General features: G+C 49.3%; 1 protein-coding gene across 2 annotated transcripts in view; it reads right to left on the reverse strand.

Moving 5' to 3' along the window:
- Positions 1 to 233: 233 nt before the first annotated feature.
- IntS3 (integrator complex subunit 3) overlaps positions 234 to 20,974 on the reverse strand; it is a 38,162-nt gene continuing 17,421 nt past the window's right edge. For both annotated transcript variants that reach the window (XM_037225631.1, XM_037225630.1), the window contains exons 15-20: positions 16,480 to 16,644; positions 15,739 to 15,853; positions 11,431 to 11,635; positions 1,982 to 2,144; positions 1,093 to 1,558; positions 234 to 389 (exon numbers count right to left, since the gene is read on the reverse strand). In XM_037225631.1, the coding sequence (XP_037081526.1) occupies positions 318 to 389; positions 1,093 to 1,558; positions 1,982 to 2,144; positions 11,431 to 11,635; positions 15,739 to 15,853; positions 16,480 to 16,644 (1,186 nt within the window). In that variant the 3' untranslated portion in view covers positions 234 to 317. The remainder of the gene's footprint in view (positions 390 to 1,092; positions 1,559 to 1,981; positions 2,145 to 11,430; positions 11,636 to 15,738; positions 15,854 to 16,479; positions 16,645 to 20,974) is intronic.

Genomic DNA, 20,974 nt, shown 5'->3' on the forward strand with positions numbered 1-20,974 from the left:
CAAATCGACAAAGCACAGCCCGCACGTCGCCGTCCGCTGCAGGTCGGGCGGCGGGCCCACTTCGTGTTCCTTGTGTACTCCTTGCTTGGAAGGTGCGTAATGTCACCCCATGTTTCCATCCGTCACTGAGCTAGGCGATGCTCCAAGTCTTCACCAGCGGTTTCAGCGAAGCAAACTGACGCCAGGTCCAACCAGCTTCCGCAGCGGAAGAAAACGTTCCAAACAATCGCGGCTACATCAAATGTGTATATTAAAAAAAAACACTTCCCGCAAAAGGTGCGTCGGCAGTGCGCCGCCGCGTAAAACACTTGTGGCCCTCAATCGCTGTCGGAGTTCAGTTGATTGTTCCTCCGTCTCCTCTTGGCCGGCTTCTTGATCACCTCCTCGTCCTAAAACAGAACAGCACGCAGTCAATTGGAGTCGGGCATGGTCACATACCCGGCACGCTGTGCGGGCAGTACGCGGCGCGAAACAGACGTGACCCAAATTGCCTGCCCTACTGTTTCCATCCTGAACGAAAATAGAACACAAGATTGGGATTGTGGTGCCATTCACAAACGCGAACAAATGCGGTCGAATGCAATGTGCACGATACACGAATGCTGCGAACAGGACGCGGAGCACAAAACAGCGCGATTATGATGCAGACACGGCCGACCGTTTAGCACCGCGTGAATAGCCACGCATCGTTGGATACCTCAATCGACAACGCCCATTGAAAACCAGACCCGAACGCGGCACGAACGAGAAGCGACCGCCAGGTGCATGCTGCCTCCGCCACGAGCTGGCCGCGCCGCGGCCGCGTCCGTCGGACGGACAGCACCAACGCCAGGCACCGGCCCTCACGGGTGACGACGCACGTCGGGCGCGTGAACGAGCCGCGCGGCGGCGACGCGCCCTGCGGGACACACCAACTGATCCCGACCACAGTATTGCTTCAAGAGCGACCACAACTGCAAGGACAACACCGCGGCGGCGCCTCCAAACGGCCATGGCACCGCGATGCGGCGCCGGGCTAGCAAGCGGTCCGCGGACCACCGGCCCGCCGCCGCCGCCGCCGCAGCACTCGGCCGCGCGCACGCCGGCCCTGACCTCGGTCGTGTCGTCCGAGTCCGTCTCCGTCTTCTGTATGCTCTTGGTGGTGGCGCGGCCACGCGCCGCCGCCTTCCGGCCTCGCCGCGTCCGCGCCTCCTCCTCCACCTCGATCAGCGCGAACAAGTCGGCAAAGCGCTTGCGCTGCGCCTCGTTGGAGCCGCTCTGTGCCACACTGAGCGCCGTCTGCACCTCGTCGATGCTCCAGAACGAGGCGGTGCGCAGGGCGGTGCGCATCTGGTCCAGGTGGCCCAGGATCTGCTCCGTGGTGGGCAGGTTGGCGCGCGGCGAGTTGCGGCGTCGCTTGCTCGGCGTCAAGCTGGTGCGGTTGATGAGGTTGGCAATCAGCTGCGCCGTCTGCTCCTCGTACTCAGTCGACCAGTACTTAAGCACCGAGGCGACGAACACGTCGTGTGGCTGCTCGGCCGTTCGCTGCAGCAGCGGCTTCACTAGCTCCATACACGGCCTGCCAGCAGGCAGAGGAGGCCGTCAGCCGCGGCGCACCACCCGTCACTCAGCCACCCACCACAGTGCCACTCAGTGAACGCCTACATCGAAGATTTACATTAACAACTTAGCTAGGACCTCTGTTCACCGCCACTCCATCCTGCGCCAGGCCGTTATCCTAGGGAATCGTGTGGTGCTGTTTAATTCGTACTGAAATCTGTATATTTCGTGTGTACCAGAGGACACGTCCAGTGCCAGCACCACCCACATACCGTGCATAATCAGCGTCGCATGAACGGTCCTGCGGGGAAGGCCAATCTGGAGCCGGGCCGGACCTTTTGGTAACGGGTGGTTTAGGGTGCGCCGACAGCTAAGGTAATGTCAAGACCGAAACGGAAATCCCAGCAGAGCCGCTGACCGCAAAGCCGGGACAGGCACTCACTCCTCCCGCTTGAGCATCAGCATAACGCAGCTAACAGCCTCAGCGTGCTCCCGACTCTGGATGCGCGTCAGCAGGGGCAGGATGTAGTCAATAGTTAGCTCATGTGCCTCCACCAGCTGCCAGAGGCAGTACTGCTCGAACGTCTCCCACTCCAAGCTGGCGTCTGCAACAGAGCGGCGCCGTTAGTGCGCGGTCCGGTGCCAGAGGCCGTACTGGCTCGCACACCCTGAGTCTGGGCCTCAAACTCCAGCTGCGCATGCGTGGAGCCGAACCGCACTTGAAGAACGCAGCGACACGTTGGCGCGCATGCGCATTGAAACGTTGATGATTATTGGGGTTTTAGGGCGCGTCGATTTCTAGGGTCCTTTTGAAACGTTCAGAGCTCATAAAGTCCAGCGGTCAAAAGTCCAGAATCGCAGCACCCGGCGTTCACGGCATCTAGAAATCGTCCAAAATCCCTGGACCGAGGAGAATCATAAAGTCCAGGCTCGCAGCGTCCCGTGTTCATTAAGTCCAGCATGCGTGAAATCCAGTGCCCCAGAATTGCCGGCTTTGGGTGTAAAGCAACACCCTATGAGGAGGAATTTTTCACTCCTTTTCCCCATCTTTTATGTGAATTTTTCACTCCTGCCTGACATCGTCTAAGCGCACGTGCCAAACTCCTATTTCCCATTCTGAGGCTTTCAGATGTCATCCAAAACCGAGCCCACTTGAAACCACAAAGCATCAAAGAGGCTCCGCAGAACCTGGACATCTATGGCTATGTCCTGCCTCACCTACATCTGAATCATGTCTATGTATGCACAGAGCAAAGGCGCCAGGTACCTCCACGCCCAAGAACCCCAGCGACCCCAGCCGCTTGCACGCATTAAGTTTGGTTTGTTTACAAAATGCATCACAATCTGCAACTGTACGCCAAACGCAAGATTTCACGCATCCCCATTTTTGGTCTCACCACCACACCACGAAAGCAGAGCCCGGTGAAAACACCAGCAAGGCCTGGTAGAGAATTTTACTCCGCGTATTTATTTTTTCCCGAGTAAACGTGGACACTTCATTGCATCATCCTCGAAATGTACGAGTGAAAAGTTTAAGAAATGTCTTCTAAATTGAACTTACAAGACGAATACCACCATTCGAGCGCTCATATCAACAGATTTTACGACAAATCAGCTGATTACAAAATTTTGTGAGAAAAGTACCAGTCTTCATATTTATTTAGTTGCTTTGGTTTTTCTTGGTGTCATACCAGTGTGATACCACTCTATTCTTCCTACCTTTTCGATTGTCTTTAGAGGTACCATCTGCTGCTTAAAATTTTGACCAATTTCTCTGGAAGATGCTCCAACTGCAAACTTGTACGTATTTCATACATAAATTGGATTAATTTGCCAGCCGCCCAAACATGTTTCATATGCACCCAAGCGTGAACAATTCACATGGAATGAAGGACACAGTTTGAAGCATGGAACTTACGGTTACCGCCATTTGTGCCCTCTTAAATCTTTGGTTAACCGTTTTCTAGGTTCATGGCGGTGCTCAATAATGATGAATCCAAGCCTTTCGAGTGTCTGACTCACCAGGCTACCTGGCAATGCTATTCGAATGCTGCGATATGGAGCCTTGGGACAGATCTGACGCAGCTAATACAGAAGTGTTTGGTGGCGAAATTCTGCCCTCCGGAGATGTTTATCATGCTCACCTATTTCTTGTTTCGCATTTTAATTTCGAAGGTTGGTGGGCATGATTGATAATTATGTTTGGGGGGTGAAAGTCTTCTATGGACCAAGTAATTGTTTACCTTACGTGCTTTCAACACATGATTGGTAACCAGAGTTAGCCATTTTCTGTTTTAATGCATCGAGTTTTGCCATCAGACAAATTATGTCACAATGCATGCAATGGGCTTATTTTGTTCCATATTATTGGTTATGTGCCTCAAATTTATTAAAGTGGCCCCTCATGGCTGCTTTAACCAGATCTTTTCTGTAGTTGTCATGGTTTGCTGACTGGCAAATGACTGTACCGTATATATGCACCATATTTTTAACACATGGATACTCCATGCTGCATAGCAATTATAATATGAGTTAAATATTGGTATGTAACAAATAGTCAGGCCACCCCATTTAAAATGTGGAGCCAACATCTCAAACTTTGTCATTAAATATGAATAAACCAGCCCAAATAGATGTATTTGCTGCAGATGAAAAGGCAAGCAGCAATACTGGCATGGTTATCTAAAAGTTGTGTTGTTTGTGGAGAAGAGAGATCGTTTTGTGGAGCATACCCATTATTGTCCTTGACATAGGTTGACCACGACATTGAAAATAAGTTGCTCAAAGTGATTTTAAGTGTTTTGATTTGTGTGTTGTCAACTTTGTCTGATGTCAACAAGCATACACAAATGAGCTGAATAAAAATGCAAGTTGAAACCAGCCAAAAACTAGCTTTAAATATCATGTTTTTATCACGAGTGCTGCTGTCAACAGATAGGCGAGTTGAGATGATGTTTGTCATATGGGCTACTCTAAATCAGGTTAAGAGGGTCAAGTGCATGGCAAGTCGCAATAGGAATCGTGCAAGATCAGTAACTCTGTCTGTGATCAGTAACTCTAACTGCTGCTGTGATACAAACAGGTTATACAGGATGAGATGATGTAAGGCCTTTTTAGGTTGGGCATAGGCTACTTTCATGGATATAAGCATTGGTATTTTGTAAGAAACAGTGACAAAATGCTTGCTTTCCCTGACCCCATCTTAACAGAAGCTAGAAGTATGTCTACTGTGTTTGACTTGGTGGTGGGCTGATGTGTAGGAGTCCAAGGTTTTTTTGTTTGAGTGTTTTATGCTTGTTGAACTTTCTGTTATTGTGTTATTGAATTCCTTTGCTTTGTTTTGTTTTAAACGTGCTGTGGACGGGAATTGAAAAGTGCAGCATCAAATTATTGGTGTTAATCATTTGTTATGCTCATAACACCGTCATGAAATAACTATGCTTTAGCAAGCGCCCGGTTGGCCCGCTAGATACCCTTCGCTCGGGTGGGGAAGTGGGGTGGGGGTGGGGGTGGGGTCAATTTGACCCCTCCCTCTGAGATCTCGGGAACTAACAAAGCTAGAGACACCAAATTTACAGGGTGTCTTGACCTATACGTGAACTCACTAAGGTTAAGGTTTCAGCTTCCCAGGTCGTGACCTTCGGGTCGAATAAGGTCAAACAAGGTCAAATTCCAGGTTGGTCCCCAAAGCGCCCCCAGCGTCCCAAGCCCACTTGAGGTCATTGACCTTGTTAAACCCTTTGAAGGTCATGGTGACCGAAATGATACAAGACTGCTCTGCGTTTTGCATTTGAATAGGCGACAAAGATTACGCTAGGCAGTATGTTCCTAAAACAAAACCTTCGACCCGGGGCATCTTAGGTCAATGGCCTGTTCTGACCCCTAAGAAGTCAATTGGAGGTGCATAATGCGGTTCCTGCTGTCAGTAACTTCGAAATGAGCACTAGAAACTATCCAATACAGCAAGCCCTAGAGTAATAAATCAGGTTGGTTTTGACCTTGGTCTGACCATCATACCTGACCTCAGGTCAACGCAAATTGCTCATTTAATATTAGTGCTGCCTAAGAAAGCATCTCAGAGATGTACGCCTTCGTCACACTCCGTTGTTGTATCAGATTGAACGATTCCCTAGAAATTGCCTTCACTAAAACCATGGGCCGACTTTGACCTGTCACAGGTCAGCGAGATAACACGGTACATCTAAAATTTGCGTGTCAAACGATCCGCTATGCAATTTTCTACAGCTATGCAAAATTTGGCGCGGCTACGCCGCGCCATTCAGAAACCATTCGGGAAAAGCCCTCGGCGGGTCAATTTGCCCCCCCCCCCCACCCGATTGCGTGTTTATGTGTTTTGTTTCACTTTAATGGCCGAAGATTTAAAAAAACGAAATAGTTTTGTCAGGTTTCTGATGCTACGTCCATGCCAACTTGAAATAGACGTCTTTGTTTGCTGAAGCATCAGTCACGAGCTCATGAGTTCCATCTTTTGTGAACTGATTTTTTCACTCCCGCACGGCCTTTTTGCGATGGAATTTTTCACTCCCACTAGTTCTCACACTCCCTAGTTCAAAAGCGATTCTAGCTCCCTGGCGAAATCTACGGGTTTGGGATTCCGTCCCACTTCCTCGCAACCCTTCACGTAATGGTTCAGATATTGCCGATAGAGGGCCACCGCAGCCGATTTCGCCCGCCTCAGCCGACGAGTGACGTCATGCGGTACTGTTTCAGCGCAAAAACTTGACCGCGTCGGCACGCCCTTGGCAACAGGCGGACTAAATAATTAAAAACTTTGATCCCTGGTTCGAAGCATCGGAAATAGCTGGTTACTCGGCAGAAGCTGTACGGTAACGTGGAAAGCACTTGTCGGGGTGCCTACTGTTTGGTATTGTGGGCAATGGAAAAAATTATCCACGGTATTTGGTTCCGTTATTTACTGTGTGTGTGTTGGTGATGTTTCTAATTTTTGGAGGAACATCTGATGACTGATGTGTAAGGCTGACTGATTTCATGTCAGCTCCAGGTAGGCGTGCATATAGATCTCCAGCTCCTGGCACGCTTAACTATATTGTTAGCGATTTTAATTGGCTGATTCTCCTCCCTCCACCACATACAAATCATTTAACACGCTCCTGCAAAGGGGACTTATTCTGAATTCTACATATCTTTGCTCTCAAAGAGAGAGGGTGGGGGCTGTCTCATCATCTGAATCCGGATACTACTCCCTGGTGAGACACGTTCAATGGTCCAGCCTACAAACAATTCGTTTCTTTAATTATATATGTTCTAAAGGGGCGTATTTTACCAAAATACGCTGGTTGGCTGAGCGATGAAAACACAACGAAAAGTACCGTGACAATATGCCAACGAATTGGCTTCTCTCCTAATCTGGCTCACTTTTTTCACAAATCTGCAGGTTGCAACCCAAGTAACGGCAGGGGATGAAACCCCTGCAACTGAATGGGGAACCGCAGTCCTGGTTGCAAGTAAATAGGAAGTAAAAAAGCAAACGTTGACTGCAAACGTATTCAACTGCCTGCTAAACGTCACGCCAAACGCCACGCACGTGCTGCACTTAAAGGCACTGTTCATTCACCACCTTAACAGCGGAGCCGAGTGTGTGTCACGGAGCCGGTTTGCGATATATAGGCCGAATGCATTGGGAGAATCGTGAGCTTGTATTCGCCATCGACTTCATCAATCCTGGCACACTTTCTTCCTTTTACGCTTCAGAACCTCTTAAGTATGCAATTCGGAGTTCAGCAACACCAGTCTGGAGTTTATCGAGACGGTGCAGCTCGCGCTGCAGAGCGGCGACGGTAGCATGGTGGTTAGCGGTTAGGGTGCTCATCTCTGGACTTTTCTATCCGGAGATGGAGTCCTGGCCACACCACTACCGCATTCCACGTGCCTAATGCCTGGTAAATACGTAATAGAGGCGTTCCGCCTCGAAATAACCATATCAGCCGGTGAGACGTAAAGTCCCAATTGGTACTACAGTCCCTTCCGACAAACCGCCGTCCGCCAAATTTGCAGACAATGCTTCCGCTCAATCACGGCATATAAGGAAATAATAATGTGCAATCGGTTGGACGAGGAGCTCGGACACACAGGCCAGCCCAGACGCTGCCCAGCTCGACGGTCCGGTTGGCAGCCACGCCCGCGGCGGGCCGGCGGACGAGGCAGCCCGGCCGCCAAATGAAGAACGCATTCACGCGCGCGCCGGCCCCCGCCCGAGAACGGAACCTCGCCATGCGCGCGCGAGACCTGTCCGTACGGCAGCCCGTCCGCGGTCGAAACCCTGCCTGCTCAGTCGGACACGCCGCCATCTTCGCGTCAGAGCCCGAGACCCCTGACTCGGTTTCACTCGGTTTGCCGCGGTACACATCCCGACGGACCGGACATCCCGGGATCTCGCTCGTGCTAGACCGGAGCCCCCCCCCCCCCCCCTGCTCGACGGGCGGCTGAATGAAAGAGCCTCGTGTCAGTCAGAAACCAGCACCAGACAGGGTCCCTCTGCCCGTTTTCTCTATCGCCCGAATGCGTCGAACTGGAATCTTGTGCTTTTTATTAAACCCGCTACGCTTGGGACCTTTTTGGGTCGGTGAGTGGCCCGGCGTTGATCCAGGGTCAACCACCCCGGCCAGGGGGCTTTCGGCGTCAGAGAGGGAACCGATGTATCATGTGTATTAATAGTATACGATTGGAAATCTCAAAGAGGACGGAAAGGTCCCTCAGTCCCAATCGGGAAATGCATGGGGTCTCAAGTCTTGGCTGAAAACTCTATTGGGGTCTGGCTGTAGAAGGGGGGGGGGGGGGAAGGTGAAGGGCCAGGGGTCCAGGAACCCCTGGGGAGCTCTTTTCGAAACGCTAAGTCCAAAAATGACCATACTAAATGAGAAGAGCAAAAAGTATTTATAAATAAAACTTGCGACAATACCGTAGAAGCGTCTAGCAGTCCAGGAGCCCCCCCTGGTAAATTCGTGAAACCCTTTGGCCGCTCAACCGGGACTTCCTGGTCGCCAGGGGTACAGCGGTATTCAAGGGCCATTACAACTGCTTAGACCTCTGTTGCCCTTTAAACTATGGACACTAACGAAACTGGAAAACTACTAGGATACCATGATTGATCAGGGGTCGCATTCACCGCTCAGTTACCTCCAGTAGCGCACACAGGAGATGTACAGGGGCCCGTGCCCCGTCCCCTCCCGCCCAAGGGCTCTGGGGACAGACGATCAAAGACCCGGTTGGTAGCTCCGAAGGGACCGAGGGGCTCGGTGGAGATCGCATTAGGAGTCCCGGCCTTGCGGCCCGGGTCCGCGTGGCCGGTATTATTTGCGCATAACCGGTATTACAAAAACTTATGTATGTAGGAACAAGCACGATATAAATTACGTTAGCTGTTCAGTGGACTAGCGCGGAACATTATTCACAGAGATAAGACAACAGCAGCCTTATTCCTCGGAGAAGAACCAAGAGAATGGGGATAAAGTTGGTTGATATTTCGGCAACATGCCTTTACCTAAACAATAGCAGAAGTGAATTCAAAATTCCCTGCCGATGATCCTACCCCATTTTTCGGGTTTTCTTAACAGCAGGCCACAGTTTTTACAGGACACCAACAACACAACAGGACAGGACACCAGCAGACAAATCGGTCAAAATTTTAAGCAGCAGATGGTACCTCTAAAGGCAATCGAAAAGGAAGGGAGAATAAAGTGGTATCACACTGGTATGATATCAAGAAAAACAAAAGTAGCTAAATAAAAATAAAGATTGGTACTTTTTCCGTAAAATTGGTGTCAATCAATCAGCCGATTTGACTTAAAATCTGTTAATAGAAGTGTTCAAATGGTGATATTCATCTTGCAAGCATGATTTAAAAGACATTTCTTGAACTTTTCACTCATGCATTTTGGAAGTGATGCATTTAGTGGTCAAGTTTCCTCAGGAAAAAAGAGGTACGTGGAGTAAAATTCTCTACCAGGCCTTGCTGGTGTTTGCACCAGGCTCTGCTTCCGTGGTGTGGCGGTGAGACCAAAAAAAATAGGGGATGCGTGAAAACATTGCATTTGGCGCACAGCTGCAGATTGTGATGCATTTTGTAAACAAGCCAAACTTAATGCGTGCAAGCGGCTGGGGTCGCTGGGGTACTTGGGCTTGGAGGTACCTGACGCTCTTGCTCTGTGCATACATAGACATGATTCAGATGTAGGTGAGGCAGGACATAGCCATACGTGTCCCAGGAGTGAAAAATTCACATACAATATGGGGAGAAGGAGTAAAAAATTCCTCCTCATAGGGTGCTGCTTTACACCCAAAGTCGGCAATTCTAGGACACTGATGAGATCAGCTGATTTCTAAGGACTAATGCAGAGCTTTTGTTATGTCTGTTGCAAGAGAATACAGAATATCCTATCCTTCAAAATCTATTAAAACGTGAAGTACAAGCTTAACGATCGCCCCAAATTCAATAAAGAACGGAAATAAGGTGCACGATATTGGCGGCGTGTAAAATTACGTTCCACAATGGCAAGAACGAATTCATCGGCGTAATCGGGATAGCCGCAAATTCAGTCATTGGTCGGTAAGAAATAAAGCCCAAATACAAATTATTAAGATCTAGGTCCGCGTCAACAGTGTAGGCCCTCCTATAATATGGAAAAACCCGAGCCCGGTAAGAACGGCACCTGAACAATCGAAACTGTCGTGGAAGGCCAACAAAAGGCTCCAGTGAACAGTAAAGGGGCTCATAACAACCGACAAGAACCTAACACCAATATGGTGGGACCCCTGAATGACCGGGAGCACCCCGGCAGGCTAACATATAGAGTCCGGCTGGAGTACAGGATCCCCTGAACAAGGGCCAATAACCGAAGTTCGGTGTACATGAATTAACGTCCCTATGTGATCAAGAGTGCCCGGGCAGGTTAACCGTGAGAGCTCTGACGAGTGAAGGGTCTTCAGCAAATAAGCCCAAAAAGGGAAATAGCCATAGGTCAACGAAGAGGGCCCCTGAGCATCGGGTGCCTCGGAGCGTTACCTTATATGGGGGCCCAGCAACACCACGGGGTCCTCCAAGCAAGTGGAAAGAACCCGATATGAAGAACCCGATACCAATATAAAGGGCCCCCGAGCAATCGAGTGTACCCCGGCATTTGGGGCCCCGGCAGCACCGGCGGGGCGGGAGAGTCCGCTCACCCCGCGGGAGCAGCGGTCACTGCTCAGCCCGCGCCGCCCGCCATGTCTCCGGCCGCGCTGCCGCCCGGAGTGTCTGCGCCCAGTCCGCCGGTGAACCCCGGGGCGCGGCCGCGCCCAGGCCGGACACGGCCGCCAGGCGTCTGGGTCATTTATAGTAACCATGCTTAACTGTACGCATCACGTAATCATCAGTGGAATGCCAGGGTGACTACCATCTGTTGACAAAAGAGGAAAATAGCGGCAGGGTTCAAAGCTGCTTCTGTAGTGTTATCTAGCGGCATGAATCCAAACTAGACTGGTCGCCATGGATACTGGACGTTTTGAACACTGGACTTTGCAACTCTGGACTTTGCGACTCTGGACGTTGCGTCCCTGGACCTTATGAACGCCCTCAATGAGCACGAAATTGGACGCATTCTGGACGTTATGAACGCTGGATACTGCGATCCCGGGCCATACGAACACTGGATGCTGCGATCCCGGACGATATGAACAATGGACGCTACGAACCTGGACATTTTGATGATTCTCCGTTGGCACAGGCGGCCCCATTTCTAGGTATCCGAACCAGAACGAGGAGGCGGACATCCACTGGAGCGTGGCCTGATACCCTCCATTGATCAAGCCGTACGTAGACCAACCCGATTCTGAGCTACTGTGACTGTACGTCGCCGTCTCCGCGGCACTTACTGAGCACTTTCATGAAGGAGTCCTTTCTGAACATGACTAGATCGGCCTGTACGATGTGGCTGAGCAGCTGCAGCAGCTGGCTTGAGTCCAGCGAGCTGACGATCATGTTCATCAGCTCCACGTTGCCGACGCATGCCGTGCTCAGGTGGGTGAAGAGGCTGGGCACCAGCCAGATGAATAGGCTTTGCTCCTCTTCCTGACACGTCTGGAACAAGGTAGTGGCCAGGTTGTCACAGGGCACGCTCGTAATGGAAGTCTGGGTTCGATCCCCGTCACGGGAACCTTTTGGTAGTCCCGGTTCCCACCAAACGTGCACGCCACACCACTTGCAATCCCGAGATGTGCCTGGATGCTGTGTCGAAGGACCTTTTAGGCCCCAAGATCTCACTCAAGTTATTGCCGGGATCCACCATAACCTAGTTTTGTAAAATCATTCAACGATCTCCAGCGATCCAGGACTCATTTACAAAGACCGCCATAGGTTCAGCATGTACTGCTGTAGTTCACATGTCTCACACCTTTATTTCAGAACACCCAGCTCACCGTTTTGAGATTTATCTTCGTTAAATCCAGTTAAAAGGAATGTTCCACATGTGCAGATTCTGAGATAAACTTCAGATATGATGGGAAAGGCTTACTTGTAACTATTGGTAGGCCTTCGAGGTTCAAAAGCAGCAAGCACCCGAAGTAGCAAAATTTCGAACTTTTTAAAATGCACCGCAGGACGTCTTATTTGATGCCGTCATGGAATGGTTTTGTGACGACAGCAATACCTGGCAGCATCTGACAGCCAGACCTAAAGAATACTTCGAAACGCACGAAAGCTGACACCAGCCGGCCATTCTCGTCGCGGGGACTGTTTCGGATAGCGGGTTAACGAATAGCCTGGTCGTGGATTTTTGCCTTGGTACTGGTGGTAACAGAAGCTTTGGTGGGCTGTCTGATCTACGCAGAGTGCCGATCGCCAGAGTTTATGACAGATTATTAATGTAATAACCCAATATACTGTGAAGGCTGCCATATAGCGTCATGCATCTCTTACCGAAATCTTGACTGTTAAGGATGTATATACCGTATCATTGACTTATCCTTGCCTGCTGTGCTGTAGTCCTCACGTTGATATCATGTGATGTGCACAGTGGTTACTTTCTTTATTGTGACTGAAAATACAGCTGCATGTAGAACTTAACGAATTTGTAACATTGCTATGAATTGACTGCCAAAGTATTGTTATTTCTATTCGAAGGTGGCACGGTTGAGCTACCAAGAATGTTTTTTTATTTTGCTTAGGATTAATCATGCAATTACCAGTTAACCATGATATAACCATTCTGGTGCAACAACGTTCTTGCTGGCACTAGTCCTTTAGTGTTGTTTGACTAGTTCTCACCAGTCATTCACAAATTTAAGCTGTTACCTCATAGGCTTGACATAAAGCAGTCAACCAATGTGGTGCAATGTGTAATGACACAGGTCAATAGTGTCACTGTTGTACTACCTCAGAGCTGTACTGTGGCATGGCATAATGAAGAATGATATGGTTTTTGTACTGCAATCTGTACTACTTTCATAATAAATCCCATCATGAACAGATGGGTCAAGCATGCATTCTTGTATTTGCTCTGTATCTGACATATGGCTGACCAAAAATACATGATACAATATACAAATCACTTCAAGCAAAGCACACAACCAACAACCGACATCACTTGCTCAGCCTGTTTTGGGGAATCCGCAAAACATAGGTGACATAGATGCAAACATGTATTCCACTTTCACAGCCATGCAATATGCTGCGGACATCAGGCCGCTTGCATGTAGTGAAGAGACACTGCAAACATGCTGACCTTGCACAATGCTGGAGACATAATAAGTACATTTAGTTATGGCCAGATGGGCAAAATGCAAAGAAGTGATGAAGCTGCCAATGCACACCAGGCTCATGATAAAAACATGAGGTACTGTAAGACACCAACAGCAATACTTTTCCACCTCTCTCTGCACCCAGCATCTCACTCAAGCTGCAGCATTGATGACATTGATTGTGACATTGTGACATTGATGATTCACAAGCAATGCTTGCCTTCATCCAAGAACTGTTAAGACAACGGTATGTGCATCAATAGTAATACAGCACTATTATTTCTGGATACTGTAGGGAAAGACAATTTTGCAAAGTAGTATCATGTGAGCTTATACCAAGCGTGTGCATTAATGAGCTGCACACTCCAGCCCCTGCTGCCAAAATGAATTGGTCATATAATGGCATGCAATGGATTAATTATGTGTTGTAATGCCTCAATAGGTTCGAAATGTTGGCAAGACCATAATGAAGTAGCAAATTACTTTTGTACACCACGGCAAAATAGGTGCTAGTGTCTTTGAGGATGCTGGCACTACCCTGTCATGTTCAAGTACAAACATAACGAGAGTGGCAGGTATTGATGCATCACATTTTACTGGGAGTCAGTAGACTTAAAGAATACCAAAACAATGTTCTCTCTCAAGAACACAAACCTGACACACACACTCCCAATCACATCAAGATCAATACAACCCACAGGCACGCGCCGCCAGTTATCACACCAATTTCAAGCCAATGATTCGCACTCTTGTCTAATAAGTGTGATCTCACACTTGCACAGCTCGCGTGATTATCAAATAGCACGTTTTCTCACAAATTCCATACAGATTTTCGGTTCTAACACCGCATTTCACCGTGCCCTCTCCGTAAAGCAAAGTCTCAACGAGGGTTCGTAGTAATGCAGCTCAAGAGGTCGTACTTGGACGACACAATTTTGTGTTCAATATTTAAATTTACCGTACAATATGTGTGAAATGTTGCGTAAAATATGTATCTAAAATTACTGCAAAGTTTCCCTAATTTTGTAATGCCTCGTTAACCCATACACCCGTACAAGGTTCTTCACTCCGATACACATGGCGCAAACCGGGCTATCTATAAGAAATACGTCAGCAGAAGAAAAAATGCCAGCAGGGGAAAAACATATTTGTCGCCGCGCCTTCTTTTTTCATGACAGTTGGGAGAGTGCCTCTTTCGGGCGCCGCACTTTTTGCGAACTTTGACGTTCTCTTTTCGCAACATTGACCTGTGGCCTAGAAGTAGAGAAAATGTCCCGTTCAGGAGTGCCGCCCAACCCGAAAAAGCTCTCGTTTACATTCGCGACACGCATTCAGCAGCGAAATCTTGCTAACAGCCCATCATCTTCCACGCATTGTACCACGCGTGCCGCATCGCCGCTTTTGCGAATGTGTCAGTGGCCGTCTCGCATTGACCATAAGCAGAAAACAGCCTGGAGTATTACGGCGATCGCATGACGTTTCTATGACGTCATTAATGCCAAGGTGACTGAAGTAGGCTCCCAATAAACCTTTCCACACTTTTGCGGACGTGTAACCCAGGAACCAGAGCGTATTAGGTCATAAAAGGACATGACCGTGAAATGCATCCAAAGCTCCTTAAGATGGCCATTTCAGTGCAAAACCCCATAAAATGTGGAACATTGCCTTTAACCTAACGCCGTTATTTAATTTGACTCAGGAGCAAGCTTCTAAGCTTCAATTCATGCTATACTTGACTGACTGCCGCCTGACTTGCACAGGCTTCAAAACCAGTTGGAGCTCACACCAAGCCAGTTAGTTAAATACCTTGCAATTTTGACATCATGACATAAAAATGAGTCCCGTCTCGTAGGATAATATATGTCCTGCGAGACGGGATTCATTATCACAATATACATCCTACGAGACGGGGTTCAGTTCTGCTGAAGGAGTCCCCACAACACAGGACCTTACTGCGCATTTCCATACGGACATTTTGCGATTTAAGATCTTTCATAAGATTTGGCGAGGGGTGTATTGTAACCCAGGATTTTTCATCTAACTTTGCTAGGTTGCCTTATTGGATGCAGTATATTTCCATAAGCTCTACCGATAAATATTCTGAGACCACGATCCTTGTTGAACTCATGTTGAATTATTCTTTGACATCCATGATCCATCCTGAGCATCACTGGGCATGACCGATTTCCATCGCGCTGACGCATCGATACTCCCCTTTACAGTGAAATGTATCGAATCGTTAGACAACTGATGAAATACACCAGATCGCTAAGTGACCAGTAATCGTCATAGGAGGACCAGAAGACGTTGCACCAGCACTGTGTGCTGCGCGAGTGGCACCCATACGATACACCACAGCCGTAATGTCAGCACGTCACGGAGCTGACATTAACGGGAGCTGAGACGGCTTTTGCGGGGGAGCCTCAGGTACAGGCCTGGCCTTACCTTGAGATCCTCCACTACGCAGGCAGAGAGCTCCCGATTGGTGTCCCTCGCATGGCACAGCTCCTTGTACACGCCGAACCACTTGGCCTTCGTCTCCTTTTCTTCTTTGGCAATCCTGTAAGTTCCACAAGAACTGCATCTGTGGCGCAAATGGCCTCACACAAGGACAACCATAACACTACCAGAAGGACAGTACGAACCTGTTGGCTGTGACTTGTCCAGGCCTTAATGCCCGACGGCCCATACGACTCGTATCTAGGGAGACACACAGGCCGATCCGTCCGCTGTGGGCTGCCAGCGAGGCGGACGGGTCCCTTGTGCCCGGCGCAAGGGTCCGTGGTGCCCGGCGAACAGGTCTGTTGTGTTCAACGGACGGGTCTGTGATGTCCGAGGAACAGGTCTGTGGTGCCCGAGGGACAGGTCCGCGGTGCCCGAGGGACGGGTCCGTGGTGCCCGGAGGACGGGTCCGTGGTGCCCGAAGGACGGGTCCGTGGTGCCTGAGGGACAGGTCCGCGGTGCCCGAGGGCCGGGTCCGTGATGCCCGGAGGACAGGTCCGTGGTGCTCGGAGGACGGGTCCGTGGTGCCTGGAGGACGGGTCCGTGGTGCCCGGCGGACGGGTTCGTAGCACCACGGACCATGGATCACACGAGCGATGCGTGGCAGGAGCCCGAAAGACACTGAGATAGGGTAGCGGGAGGTGATGTGAGGTCAGGTTGGCGGCACTGGGGCGCTCGGCTGACCTGACGTTGATGTAGTGCAGCAGCAGGTAGGGCAGCCGGGAGGCGCGGCAGCTCATCTCTGCCAGCAGGCAGACCAGCGTCTGGCGGGTCGGGTCCTCCTCGGGCGCGTCGCACAGACACCGCATCACCACGAACAGAGGTTGGCTGATCGAGTCCTCCAGCGACCTACGCGTACGCCACGCATACCGACCTCGGTCACCGTGCAGTCCTCAGGCACGCACGTCCTCACGAAGTCTTCCACACCGGTCGCTCCCCCCCCCCCCCCGCGATGTCATAATCCCCGGTGGGAGGCGTTCATATTGTCCAAGGTACATAATGTCCAAGACGAGAAATAACTTCCAAAAAGGCGAAGAGTGGAAGGGGCCCGTTTCATAATGCTCAATGTACAGAATGTCCAAGGTGCCCACATTACAATGTCCAATGTACGTAATGTCCAGTACAGAATGCCCAAGAACCAGAGCTACCAAAATGGTTCTTGGAGCGGCCGCCAGAGTGTGAATAATCGCCCTTATTGGTAGGCAGCGTTGCTACGCCCAGCGTCGGCCGCGTGCATACAGTCGACGCCAGTGCGAAAACTACAAGCATGCGGTCGGTGGGTAGCATAGCAACGGGTTCATTTCCCACGCCGGTGTACAGATGGTGTAGGATGCTGTTGGTCGGCAAGGCCGCGCTCGATTTGTAAGTGATCGTTGAATACGAGACGAGCACCATGGAGAGGGGCGTTGGACACGCGCGGAGCTGCGGTGAAAGCGCCGCAGCGTTGCCCTTAGCCGACGTGGAACTTGTTCTGTGTCTGACCGGGGGCGTGTTCGCTGTTTGTTCATAGCTATATGCAACTAGAACCTCTTGTTGCAACTGTTGTTTACTCTAAGTGATCGCTGTCACGTTTTCACCACAGTTAGCCTACGGCGTCCAACGGAGTAAACCTTGCAAGAAAGGGAAAGTATGGGTATCAATGATCTATGCTTCTTATCGGGTAAATAGCCTGTTTCTGATCATCCATCACTGGGATCTAGGTAAAAGTTGTAACATATTACGAAGCACGCTACATTGCAAATAATAGGATATGGTTAAATGAATAGCCATTTGTGGTCGAGGTGCTGCACGTGATACCATTTAGAACAATTACCTGGTGCATCGAGAGATTGGTGGTGACTTTTCCTTAAAATACATAATAATACATCGGCATAAAACGCATAAAAATGCATCCAAGTTGTCAAAACATGACTGTTGTTATCTACGGCTGTCCATTCACTCCCCCGATCCAGTAACTCATAAGCAACGAAGCAGTTCCGCCGCTGACGAAGCAGCAAAGGTGAGCTTGTCTCCCGAGCTGGGAAAGGTGAGGGTTAGAAAAACTATGTTCGGAAGGCTTAATTCCCAGAAGATCTATACGTGGAATACCCACACTCGGATTACCCACGCTCAGGAGACTTCGGAAGACCCTTCTACTCCCCAAGATGAGACCCTTAAAGGAAATGGGGCAAATAGCGAATGTGGAGCGCTGGGGGCGAATAACGGGGGGACTCAAATCTACCCACACCGTCACACGTGGGCTGGGCACCACGCAATAACTGATTGAGCTACGGCTGCGTTTCTGTTACTAAAAGTCCCACCAGTCCAAGAGGAGGCACTGATTAACAAGTCATGAAATCCCGCCAGGCTGAGAGGTGGCTGCGCTTAGTTTCATATATCTAGGAAGTTAGTTTGTGAAGTGGGCGAAATCTGAGGACAACTTCGGTTTTTTGGATATGCTCGCACTACAAGGGAAGTCGGTGACACTGCCTCTGTTCATGGCATGAGGGCAAACCCTGAAATCCATCACTCGTTAAAAGAAAAAGCAACGCTTACACGTGTGGCAACCGTTAATGTAACACACCCACACCCACACACCCACACCCACACCCACACCCACACCCACGCCCACGCACGCACGCACGTACGCACGCACGCAAGATTTTTTCTCACAATTATGAGATCTATGCCAAAAACACAAGTACGTCGGTACACCGGGAGGCACTTAGTTACTTTAAGATTCTACGTCTGTATTTCCAAAATACTGTGATAATTCAACAGTTCAGGTAGTAAACGTGGTCACCTGTGAATAATTTAACGCAAAACACGCAACTCAAAAGGCCTGCGAACGATCGCAACTGGTGCAAATCTGTGCAGTTCCTGACAAGAAAAATTATTAAAATAACCAAGCATACAAGCTTTCATGTCCTTATGTTAGGCACACGACATTATGATAAGGCTTGCACGAGACATCGGTGGCTAGGCCGGAAGGTTTCGATGGACTCTATCACAGATCAGAAAGCAATTCGCTACAGGAAATCAGTGTCCAAAGCAATCAGCAGACGACTACTGCTGAACGTACCTTACCTGAACAACAGCGCTAACAATAAACATTTCACGCCTCTGTCAAAGTTTACCGATACACATCAATTATTATATCCTTGGTCCGCGTTGTCTTATGCCGTTGCTGAAATGCGCACTTAAACGTTTAAGTATGTTATAATGTGTGCCACTGGTACATGTATCTCGACTACTTACTCCCCCGATTTTAAGCGTACGCTCTGTGTAGGCATGTGTTCCCAGGTGTTCATTAAACAAGCCTAAGTGCGATGCATTGTTCTCCTCACATACAATTTCACCGAAAAAAGACTACAAGACATTTTGTGTACGTCTTGTGCGTACAGAACCATACACCATATAATGTGTATTCTGCTCCATTCTGTACATTTTACTTTTGGTCCATTCAGACCATGGGTGTAGGAACGGGGGGCCAGAGGACCATGCCCCCCCCCCCCCTGTTCAAGGTGGGGGGCTAGCAATGTTAACCTCCCCCCCTCCAACTTTCAGATTAAGGTTGCATTTGGCTTACTTCTGCACTACATTTAACATGCATGTCGATTTACCTAGTTCACCAGACATCGCCCTTAAGATGCGTCATCTTTTTTGTCTGCTCATTGAACACCGCTTAGTGTTACGGCCGCAAGGTCGACGCCGCACGGCCTGGAGACTACAACGCCGGGCGTCGGGGATGCTGTTGCCATGACTTCGGAGCACGCATGTTCAAGACCATATTACGTAGTGTTCTTATCAGTAATCAGTTATGACAGTATCTTGAGCATATTAAGACGAACACGGGTTAGCCATGCTAATGCAAATTAGGAACCCCATTCCATCTACAATCTACGGTCAGGGAAAACTCAATATCTCTGAACAACACAGAAAAACACGGAACTAGTCTATGTGATAGTTATTGCACCATCTGCGGTCAGGGGTGTTGTTGCGTCAATGAGGGTTCCTGTGCTGATCCGGGGCTAACTGCGCGGGTCAGGAGGCCTCCAGTGTCAGGGATGGGAACAATGTGATATATATCCTTCCAATGGCCTCCGGATCGAACAGGAAATCCTGCCCCGAGTCGCAAGAATGATAGCCAGAAGACACTTTGCGATGGGACGGAATGACCCTTCGGCCCTTGACCGGAAACGGTAATGTACCCCTGATGTTCTACTCAAGAGGCCCTTACCCGGAAGGAAATAAGGAGTCTCATTATTGTTGAGTAGAGCGGGGTCTCATTAGTGTTGAATAGGATGCGTCGAAACAAGCTTTAAAAAAACGAGCAAGTTCATACCGTGTTTGCCTGAAAACGTTCATTTTTCTCAGAATGTACTAGTGAAGCAAATCACATCAAAAGGCTTGAACATACCCGCCCGCAACCTCGAGAGAAAGGACAAGAATGGTCTGGGTTGCAGCTTCCGCAAAACCGGAAAGTTTCGGCCACTGCAGATGCCACCAGACGGCGGGCGTCGTGTTTATCTGTCTTCTGGATAGATACATACTTGCAAAAACACGAAAAATAGAGATCCTATCTTCACGCTAGTTCAACCACCAGATTCCAGCCCCACTTCACGGTGCTTTAATGGCCAATCCGTTCTTTTCATCAGTCAAAAATTTGCACACATGAAAGATGTACTCAGACTGCCTTCTTAATGTAAGATCTGATGTCATGAAGCGTTCAAGAGTACTTTTTCAGAAGCGTCATTTTCGTCCACCCGTTGGCCACAGCTTAGTATCAGCTGCCAGGCCGACGCCGCGCAGCCTATGGAGACTGCAACGCCTGTGGTCTGGGCTTGCGTTTGTAACATTTTAGACTGCTCATGCTCAAAATTACGTCACATAACTTTTATTAATAGCCGTTTACAGTGTTTAAAGGTAATAATTTCAGAAGCGTCATCATTTTCGTCCACCGGTGCGTCACGGCTAAAAGTTAGCTACTGGACTAACGCTCCGCGGACTACGGAGACTGCAACGCCTGGTGTCGAGGTTTTCGTTGCTAAGATTTGCGAGCGCGCATGTTAAAAAAGCATGCTGCATAAATTGTATCACTAACAGACATCACCTGAATGGTGAACATTTTCCGACAAACATGGCTTGGGCATGTTAATACACATTGTTGACAACTCAATCTATTCAAATTTTCAGCTTC

The sequence above is a fragment of the Pollicipes pollicipes genome, unplaced genomic scaffold (genome assembly GCF_011947565.3).
Source record: "Pollicipes pollicipes isolate AB1234 unplaced genomic scaffold, Ppol_2.1 Scaffold_5724;HRSCAF=6776_pilon_pilon_pilon, whole genome shotgun sequence".
Taxonomy (NCBI): domain Eukaryota; kingdom Metazoa; phylum Arthropoda; class Thecostraca; order Pollicipedomorpha; family Pollicipedidae; genus Pollicipes; species Pollicipes pollicipes.